This window comes from Elephas maximus, chromosome 1 (genome assembly GCF_024166365.1).
Source record: "Elephas maximus indicus isolate mEleMax1 chromosome 1, mEleMax1 primary haplotype, whole genome shotgun sequence".
NCBI classification, from domain to species: domain Eukaryota; kingdom Metazoa; phylum Chordata; class Mammalia; order Proboscidea; family Elephantidae; genus Elephas; species Elephas maximus.
Window position 1 is genome coordinate 217,280,770 of NC_064819.1, and position 19,520 is coordinate 217,300,289.

The following is a 19,520-nucleotide window of genomic DNA, read 5'->3' on the forward strand; positions in this document are numbered from 1 at the left end:
TTTTTGTTTTCTTTATGTTGAGGTACAATCCATACTGAAGGCTGTAGCATTTGATCTTCATCAGTAAGTGCTTCGAGTCCTCTTCACTTTCAGCAAGTGAAGGTTGTATCATCTGCATATTGCAGGTTGTTAATGAGTCTTCCTCCAATCCTGATCCCCTGTTCTTCTTCATATAGTTCAGCTTCTTGGATTATATGCGCAGCATACAGATTGAATAAGTATGGTGGAAGGGCACAACCCTGATGGACACCTTTCCTGACTTTAAACCACACAGTATCCCCTTGCTCTGTTCAAACAATTGCCTCTTGGTCTATGTACAGGTTCTACACGAGCACAATTAAGTATCCTGGGATTCCCATTCTTTGAAATGTTATCCATAATTTGTTATGATCCACACAGTCAAATGCCTTTTTATAGTCAATAAAACACAGGTAAACATCTTTATGATGTTCTCTGCTTTTAGCTAGGATCCATCTGACATCAGCAATGATATCCCTCATTCCACATCCTCTTCTGAATCCAGCCTGACAAGCTGACAGACATGTGGTGGTAAATGGGCTTACTGCTCCAGAAATACTTGTTGGAACGTGTGACTTTTGCATCTAAAAGCAGTAATATAGTCACTACTGTCCTCTCTGACAGGAATCACAATAGAGGGTCCCAGACAGAGCAGGACATAAATGTAAAGCAAAATTCAAATTCACAAAAAAAGATCAGACTTACTGCTCTGACAGACTGGAAGAACCCCCGAGACTATGGCCTGTGGACACCCAACTAACTCAGAACTTCGGGGCACTCCCAAAGCCCACTTTTCAGCCAAAGATTAGACAGGCCTATAGAGCAAATAGTAACACATGTGAGGAATATGCTTCTGAGTTCAATCAGGTATTCAAGACCAAATGGGCAATTCCTGCTGAAAGGCAAGAGGGAAGAGCAGGAAGGAACAGGAAAACTGGATGAATGGGCATAGGGAGCCCAGGTTGGAAAGGGGGAGAATGCTGACACACTGTGGGAATTGCAACCAATGTCACGAAACAATTTGTGTGTACATTTTTGAATGAGAAATTAATTTGCACTCTAAACTTTCACCTAAAGCACAATAAAATTAAAATAAATAAATAGAAGTTGTGATATAGATGGACTAAGTTAGGAAAGATGACATTCTAAATGAAAGGTAGTATTAACTCTTTTATTCAAATATATTTGGTATTTAAGGTACTTTGGGCTCCATGTTAGAGCCTGGAGTTGCCATGGGTTAAAACAACACACACACACACACACACACACACACACACACACACACACACACATGCTGTCATGGATTGAATTATGTCCCCCCCCCAAAATGTGTGTGTCAACTTGGTTAGGCCATGTGTGGTTGTCCGCCATTTTAAGACTGTAATTTTATGTTGAGAGGATTAGGGATTGTAACACCACCCTTACTTAGGTCACCTCCCTGATCCAAGGTAATGGGAGTTTCCCTGGGATGTGGCCTGAACCACCTTAAAGGGAAGCAAGCAGAGAGTTGGGGACTTCATACCACCAAGACAGCAGCACAGGAGCAGAGTGCATCCTTTGGACCTGGGATCCCTTGCTTGAGAAGCTGTTTGACCTGGGGAATATTGAAGACAAGGACATTCCTCCAGAGCCAACAGAGAGAAAAAGCCTTCCCCTGGAGCCAACACCCTGAATTTGGACTTGTAACCTACTAGACTGTGGGAAAATAAATTTCTCTTTGTTAAAGCCATTCACTTGTGGTATTCCTGTTATGGCAGCACTAGATAGCCAAGATAGAATTTGTACTGAGAGGGTGGGGGTGCTGCTCTAATAAAAAAAAAAAAAAACTAGATACCTAAAATGTGGAAGCGGTTTTGAAACTGAATGGATAGAGTTGTGACAGTGGCAGAGGACCAGTGCAGTACAGAACCTGCAGCGGCAGAGAAGTGGCAACAGCAGAGAACCAGCAGCAGCAGAACCAGGAGACCAGTACGATACGGCGCTGGAGCCAAGCCACGGAGCGAGAGAGCTGAGTGCCTGTGCAAGGGAAGCTTCCTGGCAGAGTGGGGTGCCTCCGTGCACTTATGGGTGGAGCTAGGCTTGCCGACCCACAGTGCCAGAGAGCTGAGTGCCTGTGTGCAGGAGGCTTCCTGGCTGAGTGGGGTACTTCCTGGTACTTAATGGTGGAGCTACCGAGCTTGGAATATTTGCCCCAGCAGGGCAGATGCAGGTGTGAGGCCCGAGGAGCTGAGAGGCCAAGAAACCAGGAAACAGAAGCTGAACAGACAAGGAACGCAAGAAACTGAGCTGCCTGTCTCAAAAGGAATGGCCATGACCTCAGGGGTTTCAAAGGGTGGAGCCACGCCCTCTGGTGTTTCTAAGGGTGGAGTTGCCACTCAGATGGACTAGGAGAATGGTGCGCCTAAAGCGGGGGGGGGGGGGGGGCGGGGGCGGGGGCAGAGTTGCTGTCCCAGTGGGACTGGAAAGCAGAGCTGAAGCCCAGAGCCGAGAGGCCTCTGCTCAGAATCTGGAGAGCATGGCCAATACCCAGAGGCTGAGGGGCAGGGTCATTGTGTAAATGGTCTCAGAGAACAGAGCATTATTTTCAAAGCTTTCAAAGCTAATGTTAATGTGTTCTGCTGACTTGCTTGGTGACTGTTATCCCTGCTTTCCCTTCAGTTTCTCCCATTTGTAATGGAACTGTCTAGCTTGTGTCTGTTCTGCCATTGTATGATTGGAAGCTATAACTTGTATTCTAGATTTCACAGATGAAGAGGAATTTTTGGATTTTGGACTTGGAGTTAAGACTTTTGCTATGAAATGGTAGGGTGAATATGTTTTGCTTGTTGCAAGGATGTGAGTTTTTGGGGGCCAAAGCGTAGATAGAATGTCATGGATTGAATTATGTCCCCCTAAAAAACGTGTAAGAAACTCTGGTGGTATAGTGGTTAAGTGCTATGGCTAACCAAATGGTTGGCAGTTTGAATCCACCAGGCGATCCTTGGAAACTCTATGGGGCAGTTCTACTCTGTCCTATAGGGTCACTACGAGTCGGAATCAACTCGATGGCACTGGGTTTTTGTGGGTTAAAAAATGTGTGTATCAACTTGGTTAGGCCATGTGTGGTTGCGCTCCATTTTGTGATTGTAATTTTATGTGGAGAGGATTAGGGATTGTAATACCACCCTTACTCAGATCACCTCCCTGATTCAAGATAATAGGAGTTTCCCTGGGGTGTGGCCTTCACCACCTTTTATCTCTCAAGAGATAAAAGGAAAGGAAGCAAGCAGAGAGTTGGGGACCTCAGGCCACCAAGAAAGCAGTAGCAGAGCATGTCCTCTGGACCCAGGGTACCTGCGCCTGAGAAGCTCTTCAACCAGGGGAAGATTGAGGACAAGGAAATTCCTCCAGAGCCAATGGAGAGAGAAGGCCTTCCCCTGGGACTGACACCCTGAATTTGGACTTGTAATGTACTAGACTGTGAGAAAATAAATTTCTCTTTGTTAAAGCCATCCACTTGTGGTATTTCTGTTATGGCAGCACTACATAACTAAGACACACACTCATACACACACACAATTTCTCCTGCCCTCCTTAAAGTCTATTCCCCACCTAGGTTCTAGCATACGAAAACCAAATCCATTGTCATTAAATTGATGCTGACTTATAGTAATCCCATAGAACAAAGTAGAACTGCCCCATAGAGTTTCCAAGTAGCTGCTGGTAGATTCAAACTGTCAATCTTTTGGTTGGCAGCCAAGCTCTTAACCACTGTGCCACCAGGGCTCTTAGTACAATTCTATTAAAAAAAAATCCAATGAAAAATAAATCATATGATGTCTCTACCCCACTTGAAACCTCCCTCCAAAACAAACAAAAGAAACAGTTAAGTGAATGTTAATAAGGATATAAGGAGAAGATGGTACAAAGGCCACCTGCCCTTGTTTGGCACACTTACATAAGAAATTAACAACAGACAAAGGTGCAGAAACAAAGCCTGGGACCTGACTGAAGAGCTTATATTTCAATAGTATTGCAATAGGAAGCCACTAATGTCCCTTGAGTAGCCTAATTATATTTTTTAAAAAAGATTTAATGTGGCATTTATTCATTAATTACCTACCGTGTATCCTTGAAGGAGCCCTGCTAACCAAAAGTTTGGTGGTTTGAACCCACCAGCCACTCCGCGGGAGAAAGATGTAGGGGTCTGCATCCACACTTGGAAGCCCTATGAGGCTGTTCTACTCTGTCCTATAGGGTCATTATGAGTTGGAAGTGACTGGATGGAAGTAAGTGTTGGTTTGTATGTGTTCTTGGTAACTAATGATGACTATGCTCTAGAAACGTGGTGAACGGTTTACATAGTCCCTTCCCTTAAGGAGCCTACTGTCTGTTCAGATGTTCTTGGCAGCTATGTGCTAGTACTTCGGAGTGAGAAGAAATTGGAGGAATGTTATGAAACTAAGAAGTTTGGACCATAATTCAGGTGTATGGCGATGAAGCCTAAGAACAGAAGGGTGGCTCTAAAAACAGAAAAGACAAGCCACACATTACAGACATTGTACTGCAAAAGTACACACATTTGGTGGCTGCAGAAAGAAGTAATAAACTCCATTTCAGTAGTCCCATCCCATTTTTTCTTCTGTATTAAAGGTATAATCTGATTATCCATTTATTCAGTTGATCAAAAGCTAATTTTAAATGCTTTCAATGTGCCAGTTACTCATAGAATCTACCTGTGGGCAGAGTCATCTTGCATAAATAAGTTTGTTTAGTTTTATTACCTTTTGAATTTGCCTAACAAGTACTATTAATTTTACAGGGAAAGAATAAGAGAAAGCCGGTTGAGAGACATATAGTATATTATGATAACTCTTGTTGTTATTGTTAGCTGCCATCACGTTGGCCACATGCACTCATTGGCAACCCCACGCACAGTAGAATGAAACGTTCACAGGTCCTAGCCATCCCCATGATTGGTTGCAGATTAGACCACTGAGCACCATAGGGTTTTCACTGGCTGATTTTCAGAAACAGATCATCAGGCTTTCTTCCTTGTCCGACTTAGTCTGGAAAAAAAAAAAAGTCTGGAAGCTCCACTTAAACCTGTTCAGCATCATAGTAACACACTGTATTGCTTATCCTAATTAAAATAAGAAAGTCGTATTCATTTTTTAATTCAATTTTTCTCATACCATATAGAAAAATTGATTATTTGGAGTGCAAATTTCCTATGACCCTATGACTATTCTGAAGATAGATGGGAGTTTTTCAGAAACACTTAATTTGATCCTATTTTTTGAAGTTAAGTGAAAGAAGAAAAAGAAAACCTTTTGCATTTTCTGAAAATATTTGCAATTTGATATTTTTATATAATTTTAAAGTAGTGGTATGAATTTCAACGTGATCTGCAAGAAGATAGGTTTATTTCCATGAAGGCTAGAGTTCGTGTGATTTTAAAGTATGGCAATATTTATGGTTTAATTTCTAACTTTACATGTTGGAATGTTTGATAATTTTTAATGTGTTAGAAAGGGACTTCTGCTCTTAGCAATGAGAGAGTAACAGGGTCCAGAGTTAGCCTTCTGCTGTAGACAGCTAGAAAACTTGAAAAAAATATATGAAACAACTGTGTTGAGATGTTGGAATAAAGTGCAGGATTTTGATCCTACAGGCAAGACAAACAAACAAGTTGAGCCCTAAAAACATCCAGATTTTTTTTTTTCCTGGAGGATATTTCCGATTAAAGTTCAGGGAGAGGAAATGCAAACATAGGTTGGCAGTCTTGCTAAATTGAGACGACAAATATCAGCGTTTGGGAAGACCAAGGTAGCTAGAATTTAAAAGGCAGAATAAAGGAGAGGAAGAATTTATGTAGAAAAAGAGTTAAAGAAATTAGTATAGGAATTCTTTGAGTATTTGACTGAATACCAATCTGCACATGAGTGGGGACAGATCCTAAGAGTCCAAGAAAAGAACAATTACTGGGAAGCTGAATGTCAAACCATTTCCAGAGCTCACAGAGAGCCAGGAATTGTTCCAATTTCCTCCAGCCATAGTGGAGAGATCTTGTTGAGTCCACAAGGAAATCGGCAGAGACCTTAAAGGGTCACATCTTAATAATGAGGCTAAAGTATTCCTAGGACAAAGACTATTCTAGATTTGCCCTAAAAATGTTAAAAACAAGTCTTTAAAGGAGCAAACTTATCTTCAGGTAACTCAACTGCCTGCCAGAACAAAGTCTACCACTTCTTAAAAAAATTTACCAAAAAAAAAAAAATATATATATATATATGGATGGATTGACACAGTGGCTACAACAACAGGCTTAAGCATAACAATAATTATGAGTGTGGCGCAGGACCCGGCAGGGTTTTGTTCTATGGTACATAGGGTCGTTATGAGTCAGAACTGACTCAATGGAACCTAACAATAACAGCATATATATACACACACACACACACACACACACACACACACACACACACACACCGCTCTACATCTTAATGTATGCAATGTCCAGAATCTGGTAAAAAATTTTTAGACGTATAACGAAGTACAAAAATATAACACCTTACCAGGAGAAAAATCAATCATTCCCAGAAATAACATTGATGATAGAATTAGGAGTCAAGGACATTAAAACACTTACTCTACACTCATGTTAAAAAACTAAAAAGAAAACATAAATATAATGAGAAGACAAATAGAAGATACAAAACAAAGGACAAAATAGAACTTTCTGGAGATGGATGGGATTGTCAGCATATTAAGATTACAGAAGAAAAGATCAGTGGATTTAAAAACATAGATAGAAAATAGCCAAATGAGGCACAGAAAGACAGAGAAAGAAAGAAAAAAAAGAAACTAAGAGGAAATGAACAGAATCTCAGTAACCTGAGTAATAATTATTAAGAGGTATAATTGAAGCCACAAAAGAACAGGAGAGAGATGTAGGCAAGAAGAAATACTTGAAGAAATAATGGCTGAAATGATTCAAATGTAATGAAAAACATAAACCCCAAATCCATGAAGCTCAAAAAAATTCCAAGGAACATAAAGAAAACAAAATTAAATTGTAAAAAAAAGTGCTAAAAAGAAAAATTTCAATAGCGGCCAGATAAAAAAAATGCACGTTACATGTGGAGAAACAAAATAGGCATTACAGCAGACTTCTCATAGTCCTACAAAATGGTGGATACAATTAATGTCACTCAATTGCACACCAAAGAATTTTGAAATGGTAAATTTATGGTTACAAGCATATTTACCACAAAAAATGGTTGAAATGAAAAAAAAAATAAACTATAAGCAAAGTGAGAAAAAAATGAATTTTTAAAGGAAAAAAAAAAACTTTCAACCCAGAATTTTATTCTCAAGGGCAATAGAATGACATCTTTAAAGCACTGAAAGGGTGGGAAAAAAAAAGTCAATCTAAACTTAAATACCAAGTGAAAACATTTTTCAAAAGTGAAGACAAGTTAAAGTATTTTTCAAACAAATAAAAGCTGAGAGAAGTTATAATTCTCAGACCAGAACTACAATAAACATTAAAGAAGGTTCTTCAGGCAGAAGAAAATGATACCAGATTAAAAAGAAAAAAAAAAAAAAAGGAATGAAGAAGACCAGAAATGGTAAAAGTATGGCATATATATATTATGTGTGTTACATATAAAATATAATATTTTTTTAATTTCAAAAATTTATTTCAAAGATAATTGACTGTTTAAAGCAAAAATAATAAAAATGCACTGTAGGAGTTATAAAATTGGTATAGTAAAATGTATTGCAACAATAACACAAAGAATGGGGGGAAATGGAAGAATATTGCTGTAGGGTTTTTACATTATATATAAAGTAACATAATATTATTTAAATGTAGATTGTGATAAGTTGATGGTACATATTATCAACCCTAGAGCAACCACTAAAACAATAAAACGAAGTTTAGCTAGTGAGCCACTATTAGAGATAAAATGGAATAATAAGTTATCATTTAATTCAAAAGAAACAGAGAAACGGGAAAGAGGAGAAACAACAGATGGGACAGACAGAAGAAAACCTGACGAGATGATAGATTTAAATCTAACCACACTGATAATTATATTGAATGTAAATGTACTAAATACTTCAATAAAAGGTAGAAATTGTCAACAAAAAAAAAAAAAATTTCCATTGAGTCAATTCCTACTCATAGCCACCCTATAGGATAGAGTAGAACTGCCCCCCTAGGGTTTCCAAGAAGCATCTGGTGGACTTGAACTGACGACCTTTTGGATAGCAGCTGAGCTCTTAACCGCTGTGCCACCAGGGCTCCAATTTGACATAAAAACAAGAACTAATCTTGTGCTGACAAAAAAAAAAAAATTCCCCTTAATTACAATGTGTTATGATGTTTATTTTCATGTTGTGTAAGTACAAAACTGCTTACTAAGCAGGCTGAAAATGGAGGAAAATTTAAACTGCTCATATGATGAACAACTCTTCAGTAATTTTGGACTGATTATTGTCTTCCAACAATCGATGTGATCTTTTGAATTCATTAGAGCAAGCTAGACACAGTCAATAACTGCTTATACTTCTTAGCTATCAATCTGCTTTTATGTGTATAAAAGTTACTCTTGAAAGAAGTTATCTGTAATTTAGACTTTCATAATTATAATAAAATTTCATAATTCCTCAGTTTTTATGAATTAATGTGGTTTTATTATATACGAACTTTTGTGGTAAAGACTACTTGATTTTTCAGAGAAGGAAAAAAGGCATAAATCTTACATTTCTGAGAGCAAATAATAAGGATCAATAGAAACAAGGATAAAATTGAACTGTTGCATTTTTAACTCTGCTAGAATGTGTAATCATTTCCTTTTCATAAAATAAATTATTGTTGAAAAGCCTTCAAACCCAGAACGGAATGAAGTGACATTCACTTCTGAACTTAAGAGAATCAGGTATATCCAAACAACCTTCTCAAGGTTTCTTGGTGTATAAAATCTTTTTCAAAGTTTTTTTTTTTAATCATAATATGAAAACGAGTCCTCACCTGAAACAGAAGCCTTTCTAGAACCAGTCCTCACCTGAAATAGAAGCCTTTCTGGAACCAGTCCTCACCTGAAATAGAAGCCTTTCTGGAGAAAGCATCCTTAAGACATATACACTATCCCTATGTTGCAGGTCATACGGAAAGGGGAAGTGAGCTGCTGCTGGATTTGCACCGCTTGCAAGGAGAATGAATATGTGCAAGATGAGTTCACCTGCAAAGCTTGCGACTTGGGATGGTGGCCCAATGCCGACCTAACAGGTAGGAGTGGCCTCACTTGTACACTTTTCCCCCGATTGTTGGTCTTTCTAGTGTGCTAATCCCTCCAAGGCCATGCTCCAGTTACAGCATGTGAGCCATTCGCTCATGTCCTTTTCAGTGTTCAAGTACAGTGTGTACTTCATCTTGCTCATGGCAAGGGGTAAGCACAATGCTCTTATAAGTTATCCGTGATCTGTATTGGAAAGGAGAATTCATTTAAACCTAAATAAAAGTGAATGGAAGTGTGGTAGGATATTCTGTTACAGAGTTACTTTCTGTTTTTCTCTTTATAAATTGTATTTGCAGGTATTTCCAGTCACCTGAATTTATATTTATGTTTAAAAACATTTCTTGAGCATCTGCTATATGTGAGGGTGTTATTGAAGGCCCTAAAAGTACAAAGATAAAAGAGACACAGTCCCAGATTTTATTTTGCTTAAAATGCATCAGGGAAGAACATGGAAAAAAATATAATTTAACAAAATTGTTACTATAATGAAGATATTTATAAAGTAATGTAATGTTTGTTAGACATACAAGGAGATGAAAGGAAATCCAGACAGAAAGTAGAACATGGGAAACATGAGAGCTTATATATATTTGGGGAAAACCATGGAACAAGTATTTGGGATTGGTTGGAGACAGGTAGAAGAGAAGCCAAGAAATGATGCTGGACAGGAACACTGGCAGTGACAGTAAAGGGCCTTTGCATGACCTCTTCCTAAGTATTTGGAATTTGGCTTTAAGCCCAGGAGAACTACTGAAGGATTTTTGAGTGGTGAATGACATCATGATATCTGCATTTCATAAAGATGCCTCTGGTGGCAGTACGGAGGAGTGTAGAGAGAAGATGTTAGACACAGAAGTTAGGAAGCTATTACATTGGCCCAAGTGAGTACTTTCGAAGGGCATAGACTAGCACAGCTGCAGTAGGAACGGGGAGGGATGAATGAATGTAAGTCATGGTTCGCTAGTAAAACCAATGAGACTCAGATGGATTGATTATATGAGTTAATGTTTCCTAAGAGCAAAAAAAAAAAAAAAAAAAAAAATTTAAGAGCAAGGTTAATATACATGAATTTTGTTTTTCATTGACCCTGAAAAAAGCTCGAGGAGCCCTAGTGGCCCAGTGGTTAAGCACTCGGCTGCTAACCAAAAGGTTGGCGGTTCAAACGCACCAGCCATTCCAAGGGAGAAAGATGTGGCAGTCTGTTTCTGTAAAGATTACAGCCATGGGGCAGTTCTACTGTGTCCTATAGGGTTGTTATGAGTCAGAATTGACTTGATGGCAACAGGTTTTGTTTTTTGGTTTGAGGAACAAGCTCACAAGCGAGAGGTGTTACACAAATACTACTTAAGAATTTAAAGAGTAATAGAGCCATAGAGACTTGGTCATCAGAGTAGTCTAACCCCTCATCTCAGAAAGAGGTAGCTAGAGAGGCAAAGTAATGTGCCCAAGGTCACATAACCAGTTATAGGCCAAGCCGAGTTCTTCATCTCCTGATCCTGTGCTTCCCTGGGTACTGTGGGAAATCATCAAAGAGTGTAACATTCCTGACTGGTGTTTGACCTTTTTTTTTTTTTTAAACTTGTTTCCAAATAAGAGTATACAAAGAAATTACATGGCTTGTTCAAAACACATTGAAAATGACTGGGTAAGTAGAACCCTGTCAAATAATTAAAGTTATAATTATTAATCGAGAGTACCTCACAAACTATTCATCTTATTAGAAAAAACAGTTAAACTAAAATGAGTATCAGAAAGCTTTCATAAATCATCTCGAACAAAGGACTTTTTTTTTAAAGAAAAGGAAATTAGATCAGAATATTTTTGAAAGTACAAACTGAATCTCACTCATTTTTTATTCTCTAGCTGAAAAGTGGTTCTGAAACTTTAATGTGCCTAAAAATTACCCCAAAATTACCCACCTCCAGAGATTCCTATTTAGTATTTCTAGAGTGGGACCCAGCAGGTTCTGATGTGTTTAGTCCTTGTTCCACCTAGTGAGAAACTGGTCTGGAGCATACTTGGTGCCTTGAACATAACAGATGCTTAATAAGTGTTTCTTAAAATGAGAGAATCAGAGAAAAGGGGCTCGTCTAGGTCAACCTGATTACTTAATACAGAAACCACAATGAGAATCCAGGGTTTTTTGCCTGTGGGTCTAAAGCTCTCTTGTTGTAACATTTATCCTGTGGTTAAGGTAATAGACTAGTCTGGCTTGGAAAAATTTTTCCAACTTCCTTTGGTCTCAGACCTTCCCTCCCATGCATAATTTGTCTTTCTTTAAATCTTTATCCTCCTACATAGTCTGTGCTCTCTGCTCCCCTCTTTTTTTTTTTTTTTTTTGAGTAAGCAAGTCTCCTTAGGTCTTTGTTTGAGAACTGGGGTTGACTTAATAGTCATTCCTCTCTGCTATTCAACTGAGATCCTAGCTGACCTAAGAAGAGTCTCAAAGACAAAACTGAACTGTTCCCCCAGCTGATCGTAGAAGTCTGAAGTCCTGGCTTTGAGATACAAGAGTGTTTCTCTTGTCTGCATTCTCTGGAGTTTTCCCAAATACATTGTTCTCACTGCTCTGTGTTCATTTTGATTAAGATTTGTCTCATACATGGAAAAGAGCTTCTATTCTATTGAAAAACATTATTAAAACAAAAAAAATAAATATAATATTTTGTAATAAAAGTGTCAGGGAGTTGAGCTGAGCTGAGGGAGCTAAGCTGAGCTGCCAGATGTCTGTCCGAAGTAGCTGATTAAGACAAGGCAAAATGCAAGTAACAGTTAAGTCTTTAATCAATAAAAAACAATCAATGATTAAACAAGAGTACAAGCAAGAGGTCAAACCCTGAGATAGCGCACGTTCTCCCCTGTGCCATATTTCTCTAGGAACAGTGCCCAGATGGATCAGCACAGATGTGGGGACTACATCACTGCTACGGAAGCCCCAAACAAAAGGCTCCTGCAGTTTTATGGACCTCAGGGTCAGGGAGAGGGTGGTGGTGGAAAAGAACTGAATACTGTGTCAGAGTGGGGAAAAAGTGTCTTCAAGGACCCTCCCCCTTCCTCCCGTTAAGGAGGCTTCAGCAGAGGCACCTGAGGAAGTTCTCTGCTGAAGCGCCTTGATAAAGAGGCCTCCATATTGAAGCACCTGGGCTAGGAATACAGATATGTGAAAGAGCATGGCTGCTCAGGGGGCTCGAGTCCTTGACTGACACCTTTCAGTGACTGCAATGCATTGGCTGTACACCAAGTCTGATTAGGGAGGAGAGCTTTCCCCTGTGGCCTGCTGGGTAAAACCTTTGTAATTGACTATGATCAGGCCTGAAAAATCATACATAGGTTTTTAGCCAGGAGCTGGACTCCTCAAAAAGAACACAAAGTCAGGTATTTTCCTCACTGGGGTCCTCCATTGTGGGTACATTACCTGTCCACTATTGAATGATCACCAGCAATAATTATGACTCTTTAACTTGGTACAGTATAAAAGATATCCCCCTTGACTATTAAAAAAAAAAAAACAAAAAACCTGTTGTTGTCAATTCCGATGCATAGCGACCATATTGAACAGAATAGAACTGCCCCATAGAGTTTCCGAGCAGTGCCTGGTGGATTTGAACTGCCTTTTGGTTAGTGGCCGTAGCACTTAACCAGTATGCCACCAGGGTTTCCTCCCTGACTATAAATACGTGGATATTAATGCAATTATCTTTCTAAAGGTTTAACATACTATCATCTATCCCATGTGCAAAGGTCACTTGTAATATTCAAGGGAATTGAGCCAGGAAACAACTCAGATTCTTCCTTTATCTAATAGCAATGGGCAAGCAGTTACTCTTGGATCAGGATATCCAGACTATTTTTCAAATCTTATGTTTACAGTCTTTCAGAACATACATATCCTGTACTGATTTTTATCTATGTATTAATGATACCTATTATTTATTGTTTCTACATTCCTTTCAATTTCATACATGGATGGAAAATGAGATTAAATTTGCCACTTGGTGCCTTGTCAGGCACAGAGCAAGCACGCAATATATGGCAATGTGTTGTTGGTTGTTGCCATGGTAGCGGTAGGTGTGAAAAGGAAAACCCACAGGAACAGAATACTAAAAATCTGTAGATACCCAGAAAAGTAAATGCATTGCCTTTAAGTAGGTGTTCTGTTTTTATGTGCAGATATTTTGACTGTATTTTAATGAAAATGAGAAATCATTCTTCTTTGGAAAATGGCATTTATTACTGAGGGTAGAATTTGTTAAAATATACTTAAAAATTATTGTATGAGATATTTACTTTCTACATGTGCTCTAAAGTACTGATATTAATGAAAATGGCTTATGAGTGAATGTATATTTTCATTAGAATATATTGCCTTTTGGGTGTAAAGAAAAATTGGTATATTTCTTAGGGAAATTCTTTTGCAGAAGTTGCTAAGTTTCTCCTATCTTCTCTGGAAAATGGATATTTTAATTCAGCTTTTAAATTTCACACTTTGTTTCTTATAACTCATAAATAGGGATCTCTTCTACCAAGATATATAACTTCAGCATATTAATGATTCATGGGACCAATTACATGTAATTCAATACGACTTACTTCTTAAAATAAGTCAAATAATTTAAGAAGATTCTTCAAAGAGACAGACTACACTAAATTTTCTCAGTGAAAAATAGAAATACTAAGTTAGAAATGCTAAAATAGCTAAATTTAACTATTTTTCCCCATCCCAATGGTTGTTGTAACTTCTCACACTATTTTCTACTCATTTATTTAATTTTACAGTGTATACTAGAGCCTGCTTTGGGCCGGACATTTTGTGAGAAACTGGGCATATGCAGGTGAACGACCCAAGATTTTCCAGGCTTGAGCAAGAAAACAAGTCCCAAGGACTCCCTGTGTGGTTATCTATTTTATCTTAGACATGTTGTTGTTGTTTGGTGCTGTCCAGTCAGTTCCGAGTCATAGCGACCCTATGTACTACAGAACAAAACACTACCCAGTCCTGCGCCATGCTCACAATCCTTGTTATGCTTGAGCCCATTGTTGCAGTCACTGTGTCAATCCGTCTTGTTGAGGGTCTTCCTCTTCTTTGATGACCCTGTACTTTACCAAGCATGATGTCCTCCAGGGACTGATCCTTCCTGATAACATATCCAAAGTATGTGAGACGTAGTCTTGCCATCCTTGCTTCTAAGGAACATTCTGGTTGTAATTGTGGCAAAGTCTAGTAGGCTACAAGTCCAAATTCAGGGTGTCAGCTCCAGGGGAAGGCTCTCTCTCTCTGTTGGTTGTGGAGGAAGGTCCTTGTCATCAATCTTCCCTTGGTCTAGGAGCATCTGCTCCCAGCTCTACTTTCTCGGTGGTATGAGGTTCCCATGTCTCTCCAGTTGCTTCTCTCTTTTATATCTCAAAAGAGATTGGCTTAAGACACTATCTAATCTTGTAGGTCTCATCAGTATAACTGCTGCTAATCCATCTTATTAACATCATAGTGATAGGACTTACGACACATAAGGAAATCATATCAGATGACAAAGTGGTAGATAATCATACAATACTGGGAATCATGACCTAGCCAAATTGGCAGATATTTTTGGAGGACACAGTTCAATCCATGACATAGTCCATGCTTCATCTTTACAATTTTTCTGGATCAATTTAATTACAGATGAGGTATTAGTTGGCTATGTCCTCTGCTATTCTAAAAAAGTTTTCCCATTACTGATTAATTTTGTGGCCAATTTGTCCCAAATACAATAAGTTGTTTCATGGAGAATTTTATCAGTGTTCACTGAAAATTTTATCTGGTGCAACCAGATAGCCATTCTGGTTTTGCCAGATATTATCCTTGTGGAGCTTAGAAAACGATGATTGTGGTGTTTTGTTTTATTTTGTTTTTCACATTATTTCTGGCCAATTTTGTGTATCTATAATAGAATGCTTGAACTTCTCCATGGATTTGTTATTATTATTGTTCTTTTACACAAGACTCTTCTGTAAAGACTTTGATCAGAGCAGTCTGTTTAGCATGATGTTTAAAATATTTCTGTTGTATTTATAAACTATTTTTATTGTAGCTATAATTTCTATAACATTTTTATGCAAATGACACACACCTTCTACATTTGTTTGCCAACCTCCCCCTCCCCCTGTGAAGCATTTTCATGAGTACATTACGGTAATTTCTTATTTTACAGCAATATTTTAAAAAATTTGCATAGAGGAACTTAAGAACATACCTCATGTGGGAAGGGAGTAGAAAGTGCACATTATTTGCATAAAAATACATAGTACTTCTTTTGCTGGGAATCTCAACATTTATGACAGCAACTATTTTAAGTAACATCAACATATCAAGTAATTTATATTATTTATATATATTTTTATTTATAAATAGTATCTGAGGAAATTTAAAACACATTCTTGTTCCATAGTACTAAATAAATGAATTATTCTGAGAGCATTTCACTTTTTAGTTTATATAGGTATTCATGTATTTTAACAACTTGGTATCTTAAACAGAGGGCCATAATTCAGTCATTAGAAAAAAATTGTATTGTGGTAAAGTATTGGATTTTATAAAACTTACTGGATTACTTGTTGCATATCAAGCCTAGCACGTTCCCTTTTTATTTTTATTATAAGACCTATAACAAGACAATACTCAGGATTTAGTATTGGAGTGCCCAAAATTCAGTTCTGAAAATGAATACTTTTTGGATGACATAGATATAATTCTGCTATTCTCCTTCATTGATTAAATATTATAAAGTTGTTATATTGTGATGAGCATTACAACAGAAAACCAAAAAAACCAAACCCATTGCCATCAAGTCAATTCCGGCTCACAGCCACCCTATAGGACAGAGTAGACCTGCCTCATAGAGTTTCCAAGGAGTGCCTGTTGGATTTGAACTGCCGACCGTTTGGTTAGCAGCTGTAGCACTTAACCACTATGCCACCAGGGTTTCCATTATATCAGTAGATAGTAATATAGGAAGGAAAAGTAGCAATGACTCATAATTAGTTAACTATATAGTAGAAAATAGTGTTTCTCGTTAGTAATAGGGACTTATTGCATGCGATAACATTAGATTTAAAGACCTAGTGTAAGATCTAAAGATGTTTTCACTGATTTAGCTTATGCTTGTAATTGCCCTTAAGTAAGGAGATTAAGGATTGGTTAGTGAATTAAGGGGTTGACTTTTTAAGGGGTCAATTAGTTGTTACTGTATAAAAAATTACCCCAAACTTTAGAAGCTTAAAATAACACACATTTATTAACTCACAATTTATGTGAGTCAGGAATTTTGGCACAGTTTAGCTGAGTCTTCTGCTTTATGATTTTTTATAAGGCTGTAATCAAGGTCTCAGCTAGGGATGGGGTGTAATCTAAAGGCTGATTCCAAGCTCACTTAATATGATCGTTTGAAGGATATAGTTCCTCACAGCTGTTGGAATGAACACCTCAGTTTTTACTGGCTGTTGGGTGGGGCCTGCCATCAGTTTTTTGCCATGTGGACCTTGCCAACATGGCATCTTCCTTCATCAGAACAAGACAGTGTCAGCTGGCAAGATGAAAGTCGTTATCTTATATAACCTAATCATGGAAGTGCCATCTCATCAATTTTGCTATATTCCATTGAATAGATTCATGTTGCAGATCCTGCTCATACTAAAAAAAAAAAAAAAATCCACTGCCGTCAAATCGATTCCGACTCATAGTGACCCTATAGGACAGAGTAGAACTGCCCCATAGAGTTTCCAAGGAGCACCTGGCAGGTTTTAACTACCAACCTCTTGGTTAGCAGCCATAGCACTTAACCACTACACCACCAGGGTTTCCACTCATACTCAAGGGGAGGGAATTACACAAAGTCATGAATACCAGGAGGTGTAGATCACTGGGGATCATCTCAGAAGCTGCCTATCACAATGGGCAATAGTTCTTTGATCTGTGCCATGTTGTTGAGTTAATGCACCTAAATCATGATATAGCATTTTCATATCTATCTATCTATCTATCTATCTATCTATCTATCTATCTATCTATCTATCTATCTATCTATCTATCTATCTATCTATCTATCATCTATCTATCTATCTATCTATCATCTATCTATCTATCTATCTATCTATCTATCTATCTATCTATCTATCTATCTATCTATCTATCTATCTATCTATCTAATCTATCTATCTAGAAGGATTTATGATAATCTAGGTACTGATGATAATCTGTATGATTATGTGCTCTGCTCCAATCAATCTTCCTATTTCTATGGAGTCTTTTGTCCATAAGGATTCTGTAACAAAAGCTGATTTTTTAATTTTTTTCTTAAATTATATATAGTGTATGTATCCTCATAACTACAATAGCTATAATTTAATCATGTGTAGGAACTGTAGTACATCTTGTCTAGAAGTAGATCTTCCCTGTTAAATTTGTAGTTGTTATATCACAGAAAAAAAAAAGAAATATTCTAATAATAATCTCAAAGTATCAGTGATAGGTTGGGACATAGGACCTGTTAGAACTTTCATATTTAAGTGGTTTTATTAAACCAAGGTATCTGATATCCCATTAGCCAAGAAATTTGGAAGACAGCTACCTGGCCAACTGACTGGAAGAGAGCCATATATATGCCTATTTCAAAGAAAGGTGATCCATTGACACGAAACTGCCAGAAAGTCAAGTCAGATTCAGAAGGGGACTTGGAACCAAGAATATCATTGCTGATGTCAGATGGGTACTGGCTGAAAGCATAGAATACGAGAAAGATGTTTACCTGTGTTTAATTAACTATGCAAAGGCATTCGACTGTATGGATCATAATAAATTACAGATAAAATTGCAAAGAATGGGAATTCCAGAACACTTAATTGTGCTCATGAGGAACCTATACATAGATCAAGAGGCAGTTGTCCCAACAGAAAAGGGGGATACTGTGCGGTTTAAGGTCAGGAGAGGTTTGCGTTAGGGTTATACCCTTTCACTATAGTTATTCAATCTATACGCAGAGCCAATCATCAGTGAAGATGGGCTATATGAGGAAGAACAGGGCATCAGGATTGTATTCCTACTCATTAACAACCTGCCTTATGCAGATGATACAGTCTTGCTTGCTGAAAGTGAAGAGGACTTGAAGCACTTACTGAGGAAGATCAAAGACTATAGCTTCCTTATGGATTACACCTCAACATAAAGACAACAAAAATCCTCACAACTGGACCAATATGCAACATTATGATAAACAGAAAAGATTGAAGTTGTCAAGGATTTCATTTTACTTGGATCCACAATCAACAGCCATGGAAGCAGCAGTCAAGAAATCAAAAGACTCATTGCACTGGACAAATCTGCTGCAAAAGACCTCTTTAAAGTGTTAGAAAGCAAACATGTCAGTTTCAGGACTAAGTCACGCTTGACCAAAGCCATGGCATTTTCAATAGCCTCATATACATGCATAAGCTGGACAATGAATAAGGAAGACTGAAGAAGATTTGACACCTTTGAATTATGATGTTGGTGAAGAACACTGAGTATACCATGGAATGCCAAAAGAAGGAGTAAATTTGTCTTGGAATAAGTACAACTAGAATGCTCCTTAGAAGCAAGGATGGGGAGACTTCATCTCACATGCTTTGGACATGTTATCAGGAGGGATCAGTCCATGGAGAAGGACATCATGCTTGGTAAAGTGGAGGGTCAGCAAAAAGAAGAAGACCCTGAACAAGATGGATTGACACAGTGGCTGTAACAATGGGCTCAATCATAACAACCATCATGAGGATGGCACAGGACCGGGCATTGTCTCGTTCTGTTGTACATAGGGTCACTCTGAGTCAGTACCAACTTGACAGCACCTAAGAACAACATTAGCAGTGATATTAATGGTAGCCATAAATACACCTATATCAAAAAGAAATCTGTTATTCCCCTTGGAAATTTAGAGGAAGGACAGGGAATTCTTGGGTACCAATATCTCTCATGGAGTTGATTAACTGTAGAGTTTTTGGGTAATTGTCCTTCTGTGCTTTAGGCAATGTGGTGCATCATTTCTTTAAATGACTCTTCTATTTGTAGTATCTACAGATTTTCTTATATATAGCCTCCAAAATCATAGCAAATAGAAGCCCTTTTAGTTGTTTTACCTAAATAGCCTTTATTATATTGACTTCTAGCTAATTTACTTTTTAAGCCTATTTAGAAATGTT

The 19,520-nt window shown here is 37.9% G+C and overlaps 1 protein-coding gene across 1 annotated transcript in view; it reads left to right on the top strand.

The window, feature by feature from the left end:
- The window catches only part of GRM1 (glutamate metabotropic receptor 1), a 485,985-nt gene that overhangs the window by 413,534 nt on the left and 52,931 nt on the right, over positions 1-19,520 (top strand). Inside the window, exon 6 of the mRNA XM_049903091.1 lies at positions 9,172-9,298. Within this exon, the coding sequence (XP_049759048.1) occupies positions 9,172-9,298 (127 nt within the window). The remainder of the gene's footprint in view (positions 1-9,171; positions 9,299-19,520) is intronic.